At 43.3% G+C, this 22817-nt stretch overlaps 1 protein-coding gene across 4 annotated transcripts in view; it reads left to right on the forward strand.

Moving 5' to 3' along the window:
- The window catches only part of LOC311244989 (anoctamin-9), an 80822-nt gene that overhangs the window by 27012 nt on the left and 30993 nt on the right, over positions 1–22817 (forward strand). For 2 of the 4 annotated variants that reach the window (XM_084334717.1, XM_084334718.1), the window contains exons 3-15: positions 4726–4848; positions 5688–5824; positions 6537–6586; positions 7203–7261; positions 9010–9089; positions 9451–9585; positions 14489–14582; positions 15418–15478; positions 16539–16621; positions 17961–18065; positions 20453–20617; positions 20702–20738; positions 21396–21507. In XM_084334717.1, the coding sequence (XP_084190843.1) occupies positions 4726–4848; positions 5688–5824; positions 6537–6586; positions 7203–7261; positions 9010–9089; positions 9451–9585; positions 14489–14582; positions 15418–15478; positions 16539–16621; positions 17961–18065; positions 20453–20617; positions 20702–20738; positions 21396–21507 (1241 nt within the window). The remainder of the gene's footprint in view (positions 1–4725; positions 4849–5687; positions 5825–6536; positions 6587–7202; positions 7262–9009; positions 9090–9450; positions 9586–14488; positions 14583–15417; positions 15479–16538; positions 16622–17960; positions 18066–20452; positions 20618–20701; positions 20739–21395; positions 21508–22817) is intronic. The other 2 variants (XM_084334719.1, XM_084334720.1) reach the window with 1 other exon arrangement.

Raw genomic sequence — 22817 nt, forward strand, 5'->3', positions numbered from 1 at the left:
ATTAAGTTAGTTCAAGTTAGTTATTCATTTATATGTGCCATTTATGAGAGGGCTAACTTGTTGCAAAATAATAATGATAATAATAATAGCCTCATTAAAATACTATTGTTGCTTTGGTTGTTTTCAGCGTTTTATGTGCATAATCTGTTATTTAGTTTGAAATATTCGTTGAAATAAGTAGATTTTTCGTTTTTGTTTATTTATTAAGTTAATATAAAACCATATAGTCACATTTTAGAATACAATAGAATAGAATTTTAGAATACAACTAGAAACACTGTCCTGGCCTGCTTCTAAGTTCAGTGGCCTGACAATTTTTTTTTTTTGAAATCATCTCGCGGCCCTCCCGTGGCTGCTCGCGGCCCACCTTTGGGTTGCGACCCCGACTTTGGGAACCACTGGTCTACAGCAACCTACCAACTCTCTAGTGTGTCTAGTTGTCTACAGCAACCTACCAACTCTCTAGTGTGTCTAGTTGTCTACAGCAACCTACCAACTCTCTAGTGTGTCTAGTTGTCTACAGCAACCTACCAACTCTCTAGTGTGTCTAGTTGTCTACAGCAACCTACCAACTCTCTAGTGTGTCTACAGCAACCTACCAACTCTCTAGTGTGTCTACAGCAACCTACCAACTCTCTAGTGTGTCTCTACAGCAACCTACCAACTCTCTAGTGTGTCTACAGCAACCTACCAACTCTCTAGTGTCTACAGCAACCTACCAACTCTCTAGTGTGTCTACAGCATACAGCAACCTACCAACTCTCTAGTTGTCTACAGCAATCTACCAACTCTCTAGTGTGTCTAGCAACCTACCAACTCTCTAGTTACAGCAACCTACCAACTCTCTAGTGTGTCTACAGCAACCTACCAACTCTCTAGTGTGTCTACAGTGTTGTGGAATATTCTGTTGTGGAATAACAAGGCCCATCTCGTCGCCATTCTGTTGTGGAATATTTAAAATGAGCCATGACAGTAAGCTGTAGGAATTTCAGATCGAGTCAGTTTGTATAAAAATATAGAACATAGTTTATTTCTGGCTCCATAGCCATAGAGAAAGTGATCAGTTTATCATCAGAGACACATGTTGTACACACAAAGCTTCTGACCACAAAGTGACCAAGAGCTCTGGTCAGAACTTACATTAAAGGGGACATGCGTTGCTATTCCTAGCACTATTTGGGCAACTTTACACAATTCCTGTGAGTCTATTGAAGACATCTGTAAGGTTTTTAAAAAAAAAATGCATTGTTTTATATTTCTAATCAAGTACTCAAAACCATAATTTTTCAGCCTCAAGATTTCAAGCTGTTATGGCCTGCCCATAAGAACTTTGAGTGACAGTCAATCCACACAGTCTGTGACTGAGAGAGAGAGAGAGAGAGAGAGAGAGAGAGAGAGAGAGAGAGAGAGAGAGAGAGAGAGAGATAAGGCCCCCTCTCTCCCTCCCTCTTTCTTTTTTTCTCTCCCTCTTGGGTGTGCCGCGCGGCAGCTTGTGGGGGGGGGGTTCCCTTCCTCCTTCTCTCTTCCTTTTTTTCTTTCTTTCAATCTCCCGTTTGGGGGGGTGTGCCGCGCGGTCCACCCCCCCCCCCCCCCCAAGTGCTCCCGAATGCTCTCTATCTCTCTCTCTCCCTCCAGAGTGCATGCAGAGTATGAGGAAGTGGTTTCCACTCGCTGTGTACAGTCAGTCTAGGTAGATTGTGGGCGGGCATTAGCTACAACCACAGAGCCAATCACATCACTGTCTGCTACCCAGAGCCTGAGTAACATCATTCAGGCCTTCAAATCAGGATGGCCTAATTTACTGGAGCAGGAAATTATCTGAGCTGAATCAGAGCAATCCGCCAATATGGTATTTAGACACTAAAACACATTGATACTAACTCCTATTACTATAATACAATGCTAGAGACTGAAAAATGACATTTATAATGCATGTCACCTTTAATACATAACTGAAATGACATACATTAGACACCAGATATGACAGAAAAGGTAAACAAGAATTATGCCCCAGTTAGAGAATGAATAACAAGCCTTGGCTAGGGCTTATGTTATGGCTCCACACTAGAACTGAAAGAGATAGCCATGTCATATCTCTTCCTCAACCTTGGTCATTGTTAACAGACACTGTCAGACTGTAGCCTAGTGTCTGGGCTGTAGCTAGTTTACTAGTTGATTAAACGAGTCAAGGCTATACACAGAGATTTAACACAGATGGACAATGGACATAGATAACATTTCCCTGACAACAGCAACCTACCAACTCTCTAGTGTGTCTACAGCAACCTACCAACTCTCTGTGGAGTAGTTTAAAGTCACCATTATAAATTGCACGACATATTGGATAACATTTTTTAAGGCAGAAAGGTGTATAGGCCTACAGGGGTTTTGAACAAACATGAGAATTTCGGTGCAAACACATTTTCCTCTGCCATTTATTTGCTATACTGTAATAGTGATGATAATAATAATAATAATAATAATAATAATAATAATAATAATAATAATAATAATAATAATAATAATAATAATAATAATAATAATAATAATAATAATAATAATAAAAAAACAGAAAATTACATATTTGTACATCCTTTTCTTTTTTTTTTTTTTTTTTTATCTTTCTTCCCCTCATTTTTCCCGATTTTTCTCCCATCCCACCCTTCCTGGTTGTTGCGTACTTTCCCCTACTGTTGGTCCGGGAGACCGGAGACTGTCACATGCTTTCCTCCGACGCATGTGCAGCCTGGGGCAGGCCAACCTGGCCGCGCAGGTTCTCACCGGGGAGAGTGTAGCGTGTGGGAGGCCACACTATCTCTCCTCAGATCCAACCCTCGCTGAGCAGGCGCCCCGACCGAACTGTAGGGGTCGCTGTCCACAACGCCCAGGACCCACCCTTCAGCTTTCCCACCCCCTGATACAGCCAATTGTATCAGTGTGAGAGGCCAGCCAAGCTGATAGCAACGCCGGGAGCTGGATTCGAACAGGCAAATCCTAGTGTCTCCCGGTGTTGGTGACGAACGTAATCTCCGTGCGCCACCTGCCCCCCCCCCCCCCCTATATTTGTACATCCTTGAATAGAACGGCATGGTTTTGACCCAGAACTGCATAGAACTATAGCATAGATTGGGTATTATGGTAAAGGTTTCGTGAGACTATTTTCATTCATATATCTCGAGGTGAGAAGTCAGGGGACTCTCATGCATGGCCATGCTCATTTCCCCCATCCCAATTTAGCTTAAAATCTAGCATAACATAATAATAATAATAATTCATTACATTTATTTAAGCTGGAACATCGGAGGACTTTGGCATTGGAGTAGACCGCACCAGGGTTGGGCTCTTAGCCCACTGCTCTTCATTACTATAATGGAGGAAGCAACAAGAGATTCACGAGGAGAAGGACCGTGGGAGCTGCTTCATGCTGATGATCTAGTGCTGACGGCAGATTCAGAGGAGGAAGTGAGGAGAATGTTTGTTGAGTGGAGGGATGGAATGAAGAAGAGGGGCATGAAGATAAATATCGACAAGACAAAGGTGATGATAACAGGGAGTGAAGGAGAGAGGATTCAGTCAGGAAGATACCCATGTGGAGTCTGTGGAAGAGGAGTGGGAGTAAACTCTGTGCGGTGTAGAGAATGTGACAAATGGTGTCACCAAAGATGTTCAGGTTTGGAAAATCTGAGGGGAGTGAGGGATTTTAGATGCCCCACGTGTGAGAGGGAAGAGGAGGAGGTGGTTTGAGATGGTGGTCTAGTGGTGGGAGGGGAGGTGCTGGAGGAGGTGAAGCACTTTCGCTACCTGGGAGATGTGATGGACTGTGAGGCGGGAGTGGAAAGGACGGTGAGGGTGAGAGTGGCGGCGGCGTGGAGGAAGTGGCGGGAAATTAGTAGGCTACTGGTGAATCGAAACATAGAGGTAAAGATCAGAGGAGGGATATATGAAGTATGTGTGCGATCAGCTGGTGGTGTTAAGGAGATGGTTCAGAAATGTGGGCAATGACAAAAAGGGTGATGGTGGTGTTAAGGAGCTGCGATCGGAAGATGTTGAGGTATGTGGCGGGAGTCAGATGGCAGGACAGGAGGACCAGTGCCGAGGTGGATGAGATCTGTGGTGTCAGGGAAATAGATTTCAAGGTGAGATATGGACGTCTCAGGTGGTTTGGACATGTGAGAAGATCGGAGGAGGGGGGGATGTTGAGAGGGGTGGAGGAGATGATTGTGGATGGGCGGAGGCCGAGAGGGAGACCGAAGCAGACGTGGAGGGGATGTGTGGAAAAGGATGTGAGGGATCTGGAGATACATGAAGACATGGCACAAAACCGTGCCCAGTGGCGTGGAGTCATCGCCCCGTCCAACCTCACTGTCGTGGGTAAAAAGGACGTAAAACGAAGATGATGATGATGATGATGATTTATATAGCGCTTTTCTAAACACTCAATGTGCTCCCCACAATGTAGGGTGGAAATAGCCTCCTTCAGCACCACTGGTAGCACCCAACCTTGGGCTACGCAGGCTCAATGGCTGCCATACACTGGCACCCGGCACACATCACACTACACAATGGCTGAACGGCTCAGGAGACAGGGATAATGCTTGGTATCTATCTACAGATTTCTGAAGTTCTGTTGCCAGCAATAAACTTTATTTATTTATTTAATTTTAGAGGCTTAAAGCACACCATTAAGTTGTATCCATAATGGTCTCCTGTCATTTTAACACACAGCATACCCCACTGACATATGACTACATTCTGGTTGCCAAGACAATTGATGACCAGGACAAGGAGACATTCAGGAAGCAGTTAGCTTTCATCGAGGAGCTGAAAAGAAAGAACTTTAAAATAACAGTGAGTTTTCCAACATTATTATTCCAATGTTATTTTCACTGTTATTCTGAATTGAGTCTAATGCCAGGAAGAGACCAGGGCCAAAGCACAGCGAATGTAATTTCTTGTGGGAGCAGTACGCCTGGCTGTTCACACCAGCAGTAGAGCAGTAGCCTGGCTGTTCACACCAGAAGTAGAGCAGTAGCCTGGCTGTTCACACCAGCAGTAGAGCAGTAGCCTGGCTGTTCACACCAGAAGTAGAGCAGTAGCCTGGCTGTTCACACCAGCAGTAGAGCAGTAGCCTGGTTGTTCACACCATCAGTAGAGCAGTAGTCTGGTTGTTCACACCAGCAATAGAGTGGTAGCCTGGTTGTTCATACCAGCAATAGAGCGGTAGCCTGGTTGTTCACACCAGCAGTAGAGCAGTAGTCTGGTTGTTCACACCAGCAGTAGAGCCGTAGCCTGGTTGTTCACAGCAGCAGTTATTCCCCTATGTGCCAGTCTGCTCTACTGCTGGTGTGAACAACCAGGCTACTGCTCTACTGCTAGTGTGAACAACCAGGCTACCGCTCTATTGCTGGTGTGAACAACCAGACTACTGCTCTACTGATGGTGTGAACAACCAGGCTACTACTCTATTGCTGGTGTGAACAAACAGACTACTGCTCTACTGCTGGTGTAAACAACCAGGCTACTGCTCTGCTGTTGGCGTGAACAACCAGACTACTGCTCGCCTGAGAAATTATGTTTGTGATGCTTCGTGATGCTTCGTGGCGCTTCGGCCCTGGTCTGTTCCCGTCATTAGACTATTAGATAATGACATTGCATTCATGTGTCGCCCCTCCCCTCTCTCTGGTTAGAAAATTATAGATGAAGATGTGGTCTTCTATGGCATTCAAGCCCCTGGGGAAATCTTCGAAAGATACAGGTATTTGCTGAAGGTTTCTGATGCCTGTAACTGGAGCTGTGATCAGAATGTCATCCCTCTCAGCACCAGGTGAGGCACCTTAACCCAGTGAAAGGGCTGCATTTCAACGTTTTATGTGACATGCATATGTAACATGTACTGTATATGGAAACTACAGTAGGAAAACCTTTTTAGTTGATTAGTCGACTAATGGTTTTGGTCTTAAGTCAACAGCAATTATTTTATTATAATTTATTTAAAAAAGTATGCTGAATGAATGTATATTATAATAACTGATACCCTCATCTGCACCTTTGTATACACTATTTATTTATCTCGTATTTTTATATTCAGATTTAATTGTATTGCCTATATTTACGTCTTTCTTCCATTACCCTGCCCATACTTGTACCTCCCCTCCCCCCTCCCCCGTACTGCTATGACCCAAATTTCTCCAAGGGGATCAATAAAGGAATATTTTATCTTATCTTATCTTATTATATGGATTCAATAATATTCATAACATGTGCTTTGGTCTGTAATAAGCACTAGATTTAAAGAAGTTGTGCATGATTGAATATGCATTAATTTACAGAAGGATAATAATGTGATGAACACAATTCTACAGATTGGTCACTCAGACTATTTGATTGATTGACAACATTCTATGACTATTAGTCAAGTAAGAATTGTGAAGTCCATGACACCTCTTATGTATCAGGTTAGCGGCTGATGTACTTATAACGTACTGTATGTTCAAGTGAACTTGACTTGTCTAAGAAAATAAGTCCCTTTGTTTCAGGATAAGGATTGTCCACTTCATCCTGGATCACACCTTCATCGGAACTGGAGGTGAGAATGTCTTGAACCGGATTATTAAAAAAATTTATTAGTCTTAACGGGGGAGGTGCTCTAAATGTAATTATTACCAAAGGGTTCCATCATTTTGATCCAGTGCCAGGTCGGTCTAATGTCGCCGTTTGTAGCAGTAACCTATTTGATGAATAAGATAGTCCAGTATAATCCAAAATAGTAAAAGATTACAGACAAATTATCTCCAGGGTTTAATTTTTTGCAAATACAGATGTCATCTGATAAAACAGTAGTGATCCAGTTAGAATTTAAATAGTTTTTGGTGGCTGGCAGAGTGAAGATCATAACCTTTTACATCTGGCCTCAGGACACTAACTTGGCTCCTTATCCATCGGGAATAGTCAGAGTGCGTGAAAATTACATTACAAGACCTCTCCCCGGTAAACTGGATCCACTTCAAACTGACCTATCTCAAAACCCGCCCTTTTTTCTTGATCCTCCAATCACAACTGTTGGTCCGAGGAAAGCAACAGCTGTGATTGGAGGAGGAAGAAAAGAGGGCAGGGTTTGAGGTAGGGCTTTGCTTTCACTCCCATTCCACTAAATGGACCTTCTAATGTTACACGTTGTTCCTCTCATCTGTCAATCTCTCTAGAGGATCTACGGGAGCTCATGAAGAAGAACGTGTTTGAGGCAAAGTTCTGCTTGCATGAGGTAAATTCTTTGGCCTGTCTGTGTTTAATATGCAGTCTTACATTGTCTTACATTGTCTTACATTGTCCTTTTGATTATCTGTGTGTAACGGTCTTTGGACATTCCCATGAGGTAATCAGGTTAACATCAGCATCAGGGTTGAGAGAAACAGAGTTGAAGTTGGAATGACCTCCAACTCACTCCAAAGTGGGATTTAAGAGAATGATTTCCAAGCACCACTGTGTGTCAAATATGTCGTTTTTAGACTTTGTTGAAAATGTATAGAAAATTTAACATCCACAACATAGAGGTGTGTGTGTGTGTGTGTGTGTGTGTGTGTGTGTGTGTGTGTGTGTGTGTGTGTGTGTGTGTGTGTGTGTGTGTGTGTGCGTGCGTGCGTGCATGCGTGTGTGTGTGAGTGAGTGAGAGAGAGTATACCATGTACACAATCTATAGGGCCAATCAGCCTGTGCTTTGACACAGAAAGTTACAGAGAAACAAGGGTGTCACAATATCTCCAACTTCTGGTTGGACAGTCAGAGTATCGGTTTGGAACACTTCCGGTTTGAAAATGTGCAATTTGTTCACTAGTATTTTATCAGCAACTGAGCAGTAAACGGAATCCAGCATTGAAATCTACGCTAATCGTATCATAACCAGCTTGTGTTTCAGTCACTAAGTTAATTGTACATCATAACCAGCTTGTGTTTCAGTCACTAAGTTAATTGTACATCATAACCAGCTTGTGTTTCAGTCACTAAGTTGCATTTTGAGAAATCTTAACATGATTTGCAGACTCGCTTCAGATTTTTTTTTTATCCTTTATTTTACCAGGGTAAAAGGTTGATATTTCCAATTTGTTCCAATTCTTTTTCAAGTGGTCCCTGGCAAAGAAGGCAGCATGCAATTTATTTTCACATAGAACAACATTAAAACAAACACAAATAAAAACAAGATACTGAGAGCACACAAATACAAGACAATTGAGAAAAACGTCTTCACATTTCAATGAAAACAGACAAAATGATCAATTCCAATTAGGGACTCTAGTTTCAAATCAAAAAGCCACATGAGACGACATAAAAACGTATGTGTACATGCCATACGTCCTTCATACATTGGAGGGAACTAGTTATCACCCACTACAACATGCCACGGACGCTTCAATGACCCATTCTAGTTTACAATACAATAATCACAGTGTGGGTGTAGTGGGTGCAAAGTGGCCATAGAATCAATGATAAAATAGCACTAGACTATAACATAACAACCACCTGCACTGAGGCGCACTGAGGCGCAAATCTATAGCGTAAACGGTGATAAGAACTGAATGACGAGAATAAATGTTGTGGAATGTCTTCTATTGTCGTCTGCAGTTTCTCCATGCACAGAGACATGCCCACATCTAATGATAGTGACAAATATTTACTGATAATTCGCTGACGTCATTTTCACGCTGCCACTTGAGTGTTTTTCTCATTGTTGGCTGTTTCACCGTGCGAAACCTGGCAAGGGCTAGATGCTGAGGCCATTAGTCATATGAGTAGCCTTCTCTGAGTCATCAAACCCTGTGTAAATCTGTGTGTGTGTGTGTGTGTGTGTGCTCGCTGCCTGCCTGCCTGCTTCCATAGTCCGTACTTCTCAGGTAGAGGAAGTTGTTCCAGAGAATGAAATAATATTCAGAGAATCAGAAGGCTGAAATGTAGCTACACGTGCTGCTGTACAGTATGTGGGTGTGTTTCTTTGACTGTGTGCTTTTGTGCCTTTAGAAAAAAAAACAGAGAGAGCTGAGGCAAAGCTGGGCGCGATGGACAGCGTGTCTCCAAGGGCAACCCATAACCGCTGTCAGGTTAGCACCACTTCACCACAACACCATAGGCTGAGGCCAGTGGGTTATTAATATTCATTATTATGCTGCATTTCTTTTAGCTCCACTTATTGCAGAATGACGGTTTTGAATGTCATCCTATTCAGGTATGAAATACGGCGTGTGCAACTGAGGATAACACGGTTTCTTCTTCTCTTCTTCCTACCTCCTGTTGTGTGTGTGTGTGTGTGTGTGTGTGTGTGTGTGTGTGTGTGTGTGTGTGTGTGTGTGTGTGTGTGTGTGTGTGTGTGTGTGTGTGTGTGTGTGTGTGTGTGTGTGTGTGTGTGTGTGTGTGTGTGTGTGTGTGTGTGTGTGTGTGTGTGTGTGTGTGTGTGTGTGTCAGGAACTACTTTGGGGAGAAGGTGGCCTTGTACTACCTGTGGCTGGGCTGGTATACCTATCTGCTCATCCCAGCTGCTGTCATAGGGCTCATCGTCTTCCTCTATGGCCTGGCTTTCTTCAACAGCTCCCCACTCATGTGAGTTGATTGTAACCATGTATTTATGTTATAATAACTACAGATAGACCGGTGTAAGATTTTTGGGCTCCGATACCGATTTTGATATTTGGGAGCTTAAAGCTGCAAGAGTGAGTTACCTCCCCATCAGAAATAGAGCTAAGCTCTGCATCACTTTTCAAGCCCGTGCAAAAAAAGGTTTTCCACAAACTCCCAGAGGCACCAGCAGCTTTAAGCTGAATAAAAAAGAAATACACATAAAAAAAAAGATAAAGAGAATCCCAGCCCTGATTGGCAGGTGATTTTGCACATTGGACATGGTGGTGTTAGTTTTCCGATGTGACCCCAGGAACACCACTTGGCAGGCCAACAACATCAGACCACCATCACATTCCTTGTCAACAAGTACACATAATGTGCAAAAAACACCTGCCAATCAGAGGCTGGGAAATATATTTGATTATATATATATATTTTTTTATCCACTTTTTCCTCCCATCCCAATTTAGTCTTTATGCCAATTCCCCCCTCCCCTTCCTGGTCGTTGCACACATGTGCCCCCCACTGGTCGGTCTAGGGAGCCCTGAAGTCTATCACATGCTTCCTCCGATACATAGGAGACAGCAAGTAGCCTCTTTTCACCTGGCAGCGAGGACTCTCATTGGTGAAGTGTAACGCGTGGGAGGTCACACTACCTTCACCATTTTCCTACCTCGCTGTGCAGGTGCCCTGACCGACCTGTAGGAGTCGCTGTTTACAACGACCATATTACCACCCACCGGCTTCCCTCCCGCTGACACTGCCAATTGTGCCAGTATAACGACCGGCCAAGCCGGAGGCACCGCTGACAGCCGGATTCGATACCAGTGTCTCTGCGGTGGTAGACTGACGCTTAGTCCACTGCGCTACCTGGCCGCCCGTATTTGATTATATTTGAAAAATTCAGCTTAAAGCTGCTGGTGCGTCTGGAAAACCGTTGTTGCATGTGCATGGGCTTGAAAAGTGATGCTCTAGTGCAGGGGTGGCCAACCCGCGGCTCGCGAGCTGCATGTGGCTCTTTGCCCGTCAATGTGTGGCTCTTCCATCCATAAAAAATAAAAATAATAATAATATTATAATTTTTTTTTTTTTTATATAATTTTTTTTGGTATGTCACTCATTCCATAAGGACGTAGAATAAACATTCACAGATTTTTTTGTAAATGGTCCATTTGCATGTTCTTGGTATCTGAATCTAGGGACCTCTATCAATGGATCTCAGGGAATGTATTCCCAGTGTCATAAATAGTGTTACTAGGCTTGAGTAAATTGTAATGAACCAAAGGAGAATATCAATTATATTTAAAAAAAAAAAATTATCTTTGACTGTGAATAACACCATGCTAAAATTGACCAGACCTGAAAAATCTAAGCAAATGAATAAAGGGAAGATGATTAAACAGGTTTTGTAGATACAGTACTGAATTCTGCCATCTTTTTTATAATGTAAATTTCTCCACCATTTTTCATCATATTGCAACACCGTTTTTTGCTAGACGTTCACAGAAAGGTAGAGAAACTAACTGTGTGGGAGATAATCCCAAAAAATAAGAGAAATAAAAAAGTAAATCCAGAAGTCAGATGATTGACAGGGGCTGGCGTGAGCTGGGTAGGGTAGTTTTTTGAAATTCGAAAGCCCTGAGTGTTGAATGCAGATAGAAATGGCTGAGGTGGATCAAAAGATACTGCTGCTTTAAAACACTGGTGGTGGGGAGAGAATCATCAGTCTTTTACATGACACCATCTTTCTTTTCTGTCTTCAGGCGGGGCACAGAACACATGAGCGAGACTCTCTCTCTCTCTCTCTCTCTCTCTCTCTCTCTCTCTCTCTCTCTCTCTCTCTCCTCTATGCACACACACAAACAGACTCATACGAACATCATTCTGTTCTGTTCCACTCTATGTTGAAAAGTGGTTAATGCATTACATTTACATTTGGTTATTGGCCTAGATTTCATTCCTGCCATGAATGGAGCAAGACACTTCACCAGAATGTACTGTACCTCCGTTCTGCCTGCATGTCCTTGCAGCAATTTTGGAGTGTGGTGCTGGTGCACATCTCGAGCCATGATCACCGGGATGTCTCTGTTTATGAACCATAACGTTGTATGTGATAAGTCACCACATCAGTATACTCCTTCTCCCAGCCGGGTTGTCAAGCATAACTGCAGTTGTTTCCCTGACGCAGTGTTTGCTAATAACAACTGAAATCAAATGCAGTCCATTTGGCTGGGTAGTGTAGAGGTCTAAGCACTTGCCTACCACCTCAGAGACCAGGTACCTCCAGCAGGGTCAGTTCCAACTTCCTACAAATACAATCGGCAGCGTTCACTGGGTGGGAAGTCGGTGAGGGTCCTGGTCATTGCAATAGCGACTCCTACTGGTCAGTCGAGGCACCTGTTCAGCAGGGAGGGGATCTGGGGGAGATAGCGTGAGCCTCAGCGTGCGTTATGCTCTCCCAGTGAAACTCCTAACGGTCAGGTGAAAAGAAGCAGCTGGCGACTCCACATGTATCGGAGGGGTCATGGGGTAGTTGTAAGCGACAGACTCTCCGTCTCCTCTAGTTGACGAGAAGACCAAAAGGTACCCCCCAGGCCCCCACTCTCTATTGTGTTCCTTCCCCTCAAACACCCGACACCACTCACCTTTCCATATCAACCACCTGAAACACTTCACCCCCCCACCTTGGGTTATGGCTCTGAAGAGACACACATCCCATGACCTATAGTCTGGGCCTTTATGATAGAATACTCATTGAAACACAGATGTATAATGACATGATAATATTTCCCACGACAGTCTCTACACCCTCCCCAGACTGACAGAGGAGGCATGTGGTAGTCTACACCCTCCCCAGACGGACAGAGGAGGCATGTGGTAGTCTACACCCTCCCCAGACTGACAGAGGAGACATGTGGTAGTCTACACCCTCCCCAGACCGACAGAGGAGACATGTGGTAGTCTACAACCTCCCCAGACTGACAGAGGAGACATGTGGTAGTCTACACCCTCCCCAGACCGACAGAGGAGGCATGTGGTAGTCTACACCCTCCCTAGACTGACAGAGGAGACATGTGGTAGTCTACACCCTCCCCAGACCAACAGAGGAGACATGTGGTAGTCTACACCCTCCCCAGACCAACAGAGGAGACATGTGGTGGTCTAAACCCTCCCCAGACTGACAGAGGAGGCATGTGTTAGTCTAAACCCTCCCCAGACCAACAGAGGAGACATGTGGTAGTCTACACCCTCCCCAGACCAACAGAGGAGACATGTGGTAGTCTACACCCTCCCCAGACTGACAGGAGCCACGTGGTAGTCTACACCCTCCCCAGACTGACAGAGGAGACATGTGGTAGTCTACACCCTCCCCAGACAAACAGAGGAGACATGTGGTAGTCTACACCCTCCCCAGACAAACAGAGGAGGCATGTGTTAGTCTAAACCCTCCCCAGACCAACAGAGGAGACATGTGGTAGTCTACACCCTCCCCAGACTGACAGGAGCCACGTGGTAGTCTACACCCTCCCCAGACCGACAGAGGAGACATGTGGTAGTCTACAACCTCCCCAGACTGACAGAGGAGACATGTGGTAGTCTACACCCTCCCCAGACTGACAGAGGAGACATGTGGTAGTCTACACCCTCCCCAGACCGACAGAGGAGACATGTGGTAGTCTACAACCTCCCCAGACTGACAGAGGAGACATGTGGTAGTCTACACCCTCCCCAGACCGACAGAGGAGGCATGTGGTAGTCTACACCCTCCCTAGACTGACAGAGGAGACATGTGGTAGTCTACACCCTCCCCAGACCAACAGAGGAGACATGTGGTAGTCTACACCCTCCCCAGACCAACAGAGGAGACATGTGGTAGTCTACACCCTCCCCAGACTGACAGGAGCCACGTGGTAGTCTACACCCTCCCCAGACTGACAGAGGAGACATGTGGTAGTCTACACCCTCCCCAGACAAACAGAGGAGACATGTGGTAGTCTACAACCTCCCCAGACTGACAGAGGAGACATGTGGTAGTCTACACCCTCCCCAGACCGACAGAGGAGGCATGTGGTAGTCTACACCCTCCCTAGACTGACAGAGGAGACATGTGGTAGTCTACACCCTCCCCAGACCAACAGAGGAGACATGTGGTAGTCTACACCCTCCCCAGACCAACAGAGGAGACATGTGGTAGTCTACACCCTCCCCAGACTGACAGGAGCCACGTGGTAGTCTACACCCTCCCCAGACTGACAGAGGAGACATGTGGTAGTCTACACCCTCCCCAGACAAACAGAGGAGACATGTGGTAGTCTACACCCTCCCCAGACAAACAGAGGAGACATGTGGTAGTCTAAACCCTCCCCAGACCAACAGAGGAGACATGTGGTAGTCTACACCCTCCCCAGACTGACAGGAGCCACGTGGTAGTCTACACCCTCCCCAGACCAACAGAGGAGACATGTGGTAGTCTACACCCTCCCTAGACAAACAGAGGAGACATGTGGTAGTCTACACCCTCCCCAGACTGACAGAGGAGGCATGTGTTAGTCTAAACCCTCCGCAGACCAACAGAGGAGACATGAGGTAGTCTACACCCTCCCCAGACTGACAGAGGAGCCACATGGTAGTCTACACCCTCCCCAGACCAACAGAGGAGACATGTGGTAGTCTACACCCTCCCCAGACTGACAGAGGAGCCACATGGTAGTCTACACCCTCCCCAGACCAACAGAGGAGACATGTGGTAGTCTACACCCTCCTCCCCAGACAGACTGAGGAGACATGTGGTAGTCTACACCCTCCCTGGGTGTAGGCTGATGTCGGCTGACTGATATAATATATTATGTCTCTAGTGATAACTGTACTGATGTTTCTCTTATAGAAAGGAGGTTTGTGAAGCAAACACGGTCATGTGTCCCCTTTGTGACAACAAATGCAAAGTGTGGAAGCTCTCTGACACCTGCACATATGCCAAGGTAAACCCACACATTAAAGCTAGAATCTGTAATGCCGTCAAACAGAGACCTCTTGGCAAAAGATGACGACACGGTACTGCGCATTGATTAAATGTTGTTGTTTTTGTCTGATGTTTGGGATGGATTTCAGTGGAGGTAGCTATAGGGGAGAGGTCGCTACTGCTGGCCAGGCTCTACCAAGAGAAATTCACACTATATAATTTACTAAACTCCAACCCACACATCAGACAAAAAATATATAAATAAACAAAGCGCAATACCAAGCTGGACTCTTTTGCCTCTTTTTCTTCTTTTTTTTCAAATTTGACATTTTTATATATAAGACATACAAACAATACAACAAAGAGATGGCTACCAGACAATGTTCTATACTGATCACAGTAACACAGATAATTAAATTTTTAATTATACATTATCAATTATTATCCAGTGTACAGGTATGGTAGGTTACATAACTTACATGAGTGAATATCTATATTTTATATAGTCGACAAATGTTCAGAAATCTGTTTGGCGCTTTAGATTTATCAAAACAGATTATCTCCATCTGTATGATGACCAATCATTTTGTTAAACCATTTCCACACATTGCCACACTTGACCACTTGGTTCGATCGTAACAGTGTGGGCGACTTCTAGTCTTTAAAAATAATTTTCTTATCAGCTACCATGCCCAGCATCAGTGCTAACTGTTCATTTGGTGGATAGTTTAAGGCAGTTTCAGAACCAAAAAGTGCTAGCTGAGGATCAAGAGCTTTCTTCTACCTTTAAACAACAGGGAAGCACTGTTGTCTCATTTCGTTGGTGCTTAGAGATGATTTCTTTCTATCCACAGGTGAACCTTCTGTTTGACAACAATGGGACTGTTCTCTTCGCTATGTTCATGGCCGTGTGGGGTGAGTTTTGTGTCTTTGAAACTTTTAGTCTTTATATTAGTGCATTATACGTGTGCATAGGTGGAAGGAGCACTGCAATATACTTTTAATTTCATTTAAAACCTTTACTTAAACTCGAAAGGCAACTGAGGTTTCCCTCATTTACAGTCACGTTGAGTGTACATACAAAAATAAGCACAAAAAAGCAATCACACAGCATATAAAATCATAACAATAAGACAACAAGACAAGGCAAAGAGCAATGATAACAAATACATTAAAACACGTACAACTTGATCGACAAAGGTTGGATATCAAGGTTTTAAACTCAGCAACAGTGGAGAATCTCAAACTTTAAGGACTGTTAGAGTTCATTCCATGAGCTAGGGGCATCATAGCAAAATGCTGATTTATCCTGCTCCGAGCAAACTCAGGGGACCGTAAGGACCAGCCAGTCACTAGAACAGGTTCCATAGGTTCCACAAATTATTGCATTCCAATAATGATGTAGTATAAGGAGGTAGCTTACCAATAACGGCCTTAAAAATTTACAAACACCAGTGTTTGTTGCACCCCTCCATCAGAGAGGACCAACCAACCCTTTCAGGTTTTCTCCATCTTTAAATGCTGTATTACTGTAAAGGCACAGTGGAGGTTGTTTTAGGGGGAGAAATGACACATAAGAGGTTTGATTCACATAAAATCATAACTATGATATAGCTACCAAAAATCTAGATAATGGAAACATGGACACAAAGTGGTACAGGCACAAAGCACCAAAGTGCACAGTGTGTCTTCATATCACATTGTGATGTGTGAAGATAGGGACATTGATTTTTTGACGAGGCTCAGCATAGTAGGGGGGCTTTGTAACCGTTTAGTTACTGGGGGAGTTAGTCACGTTGCAGATCCACAAGATCACGTGCCTGAAAAGATGCCAAACAATAATATTTAATTCATTATCGAGGCAAGAATGATAAGAAGACCTAGATGTCAGGAACATTGCTGCTGTCCCTCAGTGCTGGCATGCTGTATTTCTAGCAGGGCTCAATCAGCTCATTATCATTTCCTCGTTTCACAGCAACACTGTTCCTGGAGTTCTGGAAGAGGCACAGGGCTTCCTATGTGTGTGAATGGAAGGTCTCTGATTGGTGCGAGGAGGAGGTATGCAACACCCATGCTTTTACGTATTATGAATGTATTAACACCAGTGTTGGGCAAGTTACTTTAAAAAAGTAACTAGTTACAGTTACTAGTTACTTCTTCCAAAAAGTAACTAAATTACTTACTCAGTTACAAATTATAAAAGTAACTAGTTACTTCAGAAAGTAACTATTGCGTTACTTTCATTATTATTTTTTTTACATAAACAACATACACAAATCTAAACTATTTTAATGTTGCTGTGTGGGACAAAGTGAGACTAGCCTCCAATCAAATGCCATGTATGTAGATATTATAATTACTATGTTTATATAGTGGATCATACAAATACAATAGATGTTTTGGAACTTTTGATATGTATTGCCCCTCAACAGGCCACAACTGGGCAACATTAAATTATGCTTGTTAAGCACTATACCAAAAATAAATAACAAATATATACTGATTGATTGAACATTTTAATTAACTGATTGCAGAATGGGTACAGCACTACGGCTCAATACACACAATTGTTAAGGGGATGCAGATCAGAGAAAGACTTTCGTCTTGTTTACATCAGGGTCCCCCATTTTCAATTCATGACATACACAACATACAGATATAAGAATCTAATCGAATCATTCTAAACTAATCTAATCATGACATTTAAGACATGCATGACATACAGATATATATCTCTGCGCACCAGACTGTGCTATTAAACCAGGAAGTGCAGCACTATGTTGAGCTGTCAGCAGTAGAGCCATAGATATATATATATATATATATAGATATCTATGAGTAGAGCCACTACTGCCCTGCGCTGCAACACAACAAGAGTGAACCGCGGTCTCACGCTGACTGCTCGCTTATTATGTTGTTCCGTTGGATTCGTTTTGGATTATTTGGGCTCAAACCGTACACTACACGGACCCGCGGTCTCACGCTGAATGAATCGCTTGTGTTGTGGCTCAGACTCTGGATGCGTTAGACCCGCCCACCTCTACCTCTGATTGGCTTACCATGACATTTTACTCAGCCTCAGCCAATCGTCAGCATGTATCTGCTTGACTCGCGCACTGCCCACTAAACAAGGAAGAACAATTGCCTCTCAGCGCAGATATCTGTCTGATGAAAGAAACAGGTTCATTCATAGTAACGCGCCGGATTTATTTGCAGTAACGGTAACGGCGTTATTGAGATTGGAAGAGTAATCCGTTAGACTACTCGTTACTGAAAAAACTAACGCCGTTAGTAACGCCGTTACTTATAGCGCCGTTATTCCCATCACTGATTAACACACAGTATATTATTATTCCAATATCTAACTCTTTTTCTCATCTTTGTCTTTACATTTTAGGAAGAGCTGATCCTCGAAATTCTGAACGATGTAAACTGCCAACCCAAGAAACACAAGCACTCCTATCTGCGCAGCACTTTAGTCTTGATCTGTGTCACCCTCATGGTGAGTCAGTCCTCCCAGTGAGTGTTGCTTACGCTAAATTATTATATTCCAGACACACCCACCCCTGCGTCCACCGCTGCAGTTTCTCCTTAGAGCTCCATTATACTTTTAGTCAGGGGAGTGCCATGGTTTCTCCATAGAGCTCCATTATACTTTTAGTCAGGGGAGTGCCATGGTTTCTCCATAGAGCTCCATTATACTTTTAGTCAGGGGAGTGCTATGGTTTCTCCATATAGCTCCATTATACTTTTAGTCAGGGGAGTGCTATGGTTTCTCTATAGAGCTCCATTATACTTTTAGTCAGGGGAGTGCCATGGTTTCTCCATAGAGCTCCATTATACTTTTAGTCAGGGGAGTGCTATGGTTTCTCCATAGAGCTCCATTATACTTTTAGTCAGGGGAGTGCCATGGTTTTTCCATAGAGCTCCATTATACTTTTAGTCAAGGGAGTGCCATGGTTTTTCCATAGAGCTCCATTATACCTTTAGTCAGGGGAGTGTCATGCTTTCTCCATAGAGCTCCATTATACTTTTAGTCAGGGGAGTGCTATGGTTTCTCCATAGAGCTCCATTATACTTTTAGTCAGGGGAGTGCCATGGTTTCTCCATAGAGCTCCATTATACTTTTAGTCAGGGGAGTGCCATGGTTTTTCCATAGAGCTCCATTATACTTTTAGTCAGGGGAGTGTCATGCTTTCTCCATAGAGCTCCATTATACTTTTAGTCAGGGGAGTGCCATGGTTTCTCCATAGAGCCCCGTTATACTTTTCTACCGCTGCAGCTCGCGCAGGGAGGGGGCAACTCAGTCACGTGATTCAGCTGATTTGAACACGGTATGTTTATAAATGTAAGAAACCATGGCTATCCCAAGCCAGGCTGAACATAGCTAATGGAGACAAGACATAACTCATAACATAACAATAGTTTTACATTTTTTATTTGCTGTGTACATTTATGCCCCCAAGAGGAACAAACTGTAGTTTGAAACGTGTCGTTACTTTCTGATGTCCCAGCATTGTTGTCTATATGATGTGACCTGTAAGGGGCTTCATATTGTGATCTATATGAAGTGACCTGTAAGGGGCTTCATATTGTTATCTATATGAAGTGACCTGTAAGGGGCTTCATATTGTTATCTATATGAAGTGACCTGTAAGGGGCTTCACATACTTTTTAACAACGTGTTCACATACTTGCCGGTGTACTTTGCGTAGCTTTGTGTATCTGGAGGATTAAAAGGTATATCCACTAGGGGGCATTTCAGGGTCATTCCTCGCCAACAACAAAATATCTTTCTTGAGAACTTCCAGATTTGCACAATGTAAACATTAACGATGTTGCCCCGGCGTTCATCGTGGCCGCGTAGCGTTCATTTCTGAGGACGCGCACAACCAACATTCCAAAGAATGGGAATGGGTAGGGTATCCATCTTGCGTTGTTAGAAGCAAGTACTGTATTTCAAATGCTTAAAAATATTTACTAAACTAGTTTGGTAGGAAAACCCATTTCACCATAGACAGCATGAATCTAGTTAAATTCACAAATGGCTTAATGTTTTTAAATGTCTAGTTGCCTAAATTAAAGCACAGACATGTGTATATCATGTGTATGCATTCAGTGTGTGTGTGTGTGTGTGTGTGTGTGTGTGTGTGTGTGTGTGTGTGTGTGTGTGTGTGTGTGTGTGAGTGAGTGAGAGAGAGAGAGTACCATGTACTGTAACTGAAAGGTCTTGAAACGTCTGACTGCATTCATAAATGTATTAGAATCAGAAGTTGAATGTCTTTATTTGCCAAGTACCAGGAATTTGTCCTCTGTATTAAACCCATTCTATTCTGTGTGTTGTGTCATGCGTATCTGTGTGTGCATGTGTATGTGTGTGTGTGTGCATGTGTATGTGTGTTTGTGTGTGCGTACCAACCTGCTCATCAGTTGAGCAGATGGAACTGAATGGTCTCTGAATATCTGACTGCATTTACCATGTTTATCCTCTGTCTTTTCCCTGTTTACACTGTAATTACAGTATGCAGGCATGAATAAATCATTCAAGTGTGTGTGTGTGTGCATGTGTGTGTGCGCGCGTGTGTGTGCATGCGTGTGTGCGTGTGTGTGTGCGTGCGTGTGTGTGCATGCATGTGTGTGTGTATGTGTGTGTGTCAGCTATTTTCGGCAGCTGCGCAATTTGGAGAAGACGCTGCTATCTGTACCCATGAGCTGTATGCTACTTTTCTGGTTCGTCATCCTATGAGTGTGTGTAACTTTGGTTGCCATTGCCAATTTTGGCATGAATGTAACAGAATAACCCACAATGTCCAATTGCACTACTAATATTTGTGTCCTTTAGACATTGTATTTATGTGGACATAAATAACGATTCTAAATGTGTGTCAGCTCCTGGTGATCGTGGGCCTGACCCATGCTCTGGTGGTGTTCCGGGTGATGGCGGCGGTGTGGCTGGCTGAAGGCTCCTGGCAGTTCCTGAGCGACCACTCCAACGCCGGAGCCATGATGCTGGGAGCGTTCCTCCATTACCTCATCATCACGGTCATGACCCGGGTACAGAGAGCCTCTGCACCTGTGTTTTTTATACCTGTCCTCCTTTTCACATCATTCTCGTTGACTCATTATCCGTCTTTGCAGATCAACAGGATTGTTGCCATGAAGCTCTGTGAAATAGGTGTGTTTTACAAAATATATACTTTTTTCTTTTCTTTTCTTTTTTTCTCTCCATTCTGTCAGCCTTTCTTTCTGCGTTTTTGTATGGTGCCAAATTTGAACTGGACACAATCCACAATTTGCTAAATTTCTGCAAGTTCCCCCCCCCCCCGTAGTTACTGTTGCTATGACATGCTGTCATAATAATCATCCATCTTCCTCAGCAACTAACCACGAGAAATTTGTCTAGCATTTGCCCTCCGGGTGCTTCAGGATACTAGTGTGTGTCAGTATTACCAGTTCTTCAACAACATTACATTTTCTTTTATTTATTTTTATTATTATTATTTTTAAGTAGTTTTCTTTTAAATTTTCCTTAAGTACATTTCCTTAATTTACTCTGTCTTCATGTACTGTAATGTTACATATAACTTACATATAATTATAACTGTGACTGAGGAAGTTGCCTAGGAGGTAGTGGGTGAAATACAGTTGGACTGGTGGATCATCATGTCCTTATTTTAGCAAATGGCCAATTAGATCAATATTGGATATTAGTTTGACTGTCTCTGGTCAAACTGAAACGTCATTAAACATTACAACTTGTGAGACTGTGCCATCTGCTGGTCGGTGGATGAATTGCATGGCTATTGTCATGAGATCACATCTTGTTTTCCAGAGGAAACGAGGTCCTTTACCGCCACAGAAAAGAGCTTCACAGTTAAAATGTTCACCTTCCAGTTCTTCACATACTTCTCTTCACTCATCTACGTCGCCTTCTTCCTTGGCAGGTAAGAAGAACGTCATTATGTTATTAAAGGAGCACTTCACCAAAAAAATTAAATAACGTTTATTTATTGTGCACATAACCTCACACACATCCAAAAACTCGAAACAGTTTTGCACACATGAATTTACTTATAATAATTTAGTTAAAATACAGTTATTGAGAGTAAATAGGTATGGATATGGCCACCAGTGATTCAAGATTTAGTTTATTGTCATTTCTTTGTGTACTACCATACATACACATACTGTTCCTCCAGCCCAGAGCAGTATAACAAGAAAGGTTAAAAAAGAAACAAAAATGTAACTGCATATAAAATATTCAATCTAAAACATCTAAAAGTCCTTTAAGAAATGGTAGGATAAACATATTGTTTAACATAATCATTGATTGACACTCAATCAATGATTAAATTAAAACATATAAGTTTAAGTTAAGTTAAGTTTAAAACTGGCCACCGTAAATGCCCAAAACCCCCACCACCTCCTAATAGACAGTCTCCTCCCCACCGCATGTATATATTCCCTCCCCACCGTATGTATATTTCTCTCCCACCCACCCACCCCCTCCTAATGTACAGTCCCCTCCCCATCATATGTATATACTCTGTCAGGATCTGATTGATTGATTGATTGAAAACTTTATTAACAGATTGCAGAATGGGTACAATACAGTACAGCTCAATACACACAATTGTTAAGGGGATGCAGACCAGAGAAAGACTTTCGTCTTGTTTCCACCAGGGTCCCCCATTTTCAATTCATCAGGACATATATGACATACATGACATACAGATAGTCAGTACTGCTACATCTATACATTTATGACATACCAGATTTGCAAATACAGTACTGTTTGTGATACAGAAGGAGTCAAGAAAAGGGAGTATATACATTTGACGTAGAAACTGTACATTGGAGGAGGTTGGGTGGGGGGGGGTTGGGTACACTGGGATATTGACAACCATACTGGGTAATTTACATTGGAGGTGGTTGGGGGGGGGGGGGGGCACACTGTATAAACAAGCAAAACTGTACATTGAGGGGGGGGGAGACTCTGTACAAACAAACAAAATTGTACATTGGACTATTGACAAAACCATACTAGGTAAATGACTGTACATTGGAGGGGGTTGGGTTAGGATATTTACAGGGGCCAGTGTTGAATTGCAGTCTCCCGTAGGTGTCTCTTGAGAGAGGTTTTGAAAGTGGGTAGTGATCCACATTCCTTTACAGCTTTGGGTAGGGCGTTCCACATTGATGTGGCATAATTGCGAAACGTGTTTAGTCCCTTATTTGAGCCGAATCTGGGTTT

The sequence above is a fragment of the Notolepis coatsorum genome (assembly GCF_963971535.1).
Source record: "Notolepis coatsorum genome assembly, chromosome: 18".
In the NCBI taxonomy this organism is placed as follows: Eukaryota; Metazoa; Chordata; class Actinopteri; order Aulopiformes; family Paralepididae; genus Notolepis; species Notolepis coatsorum.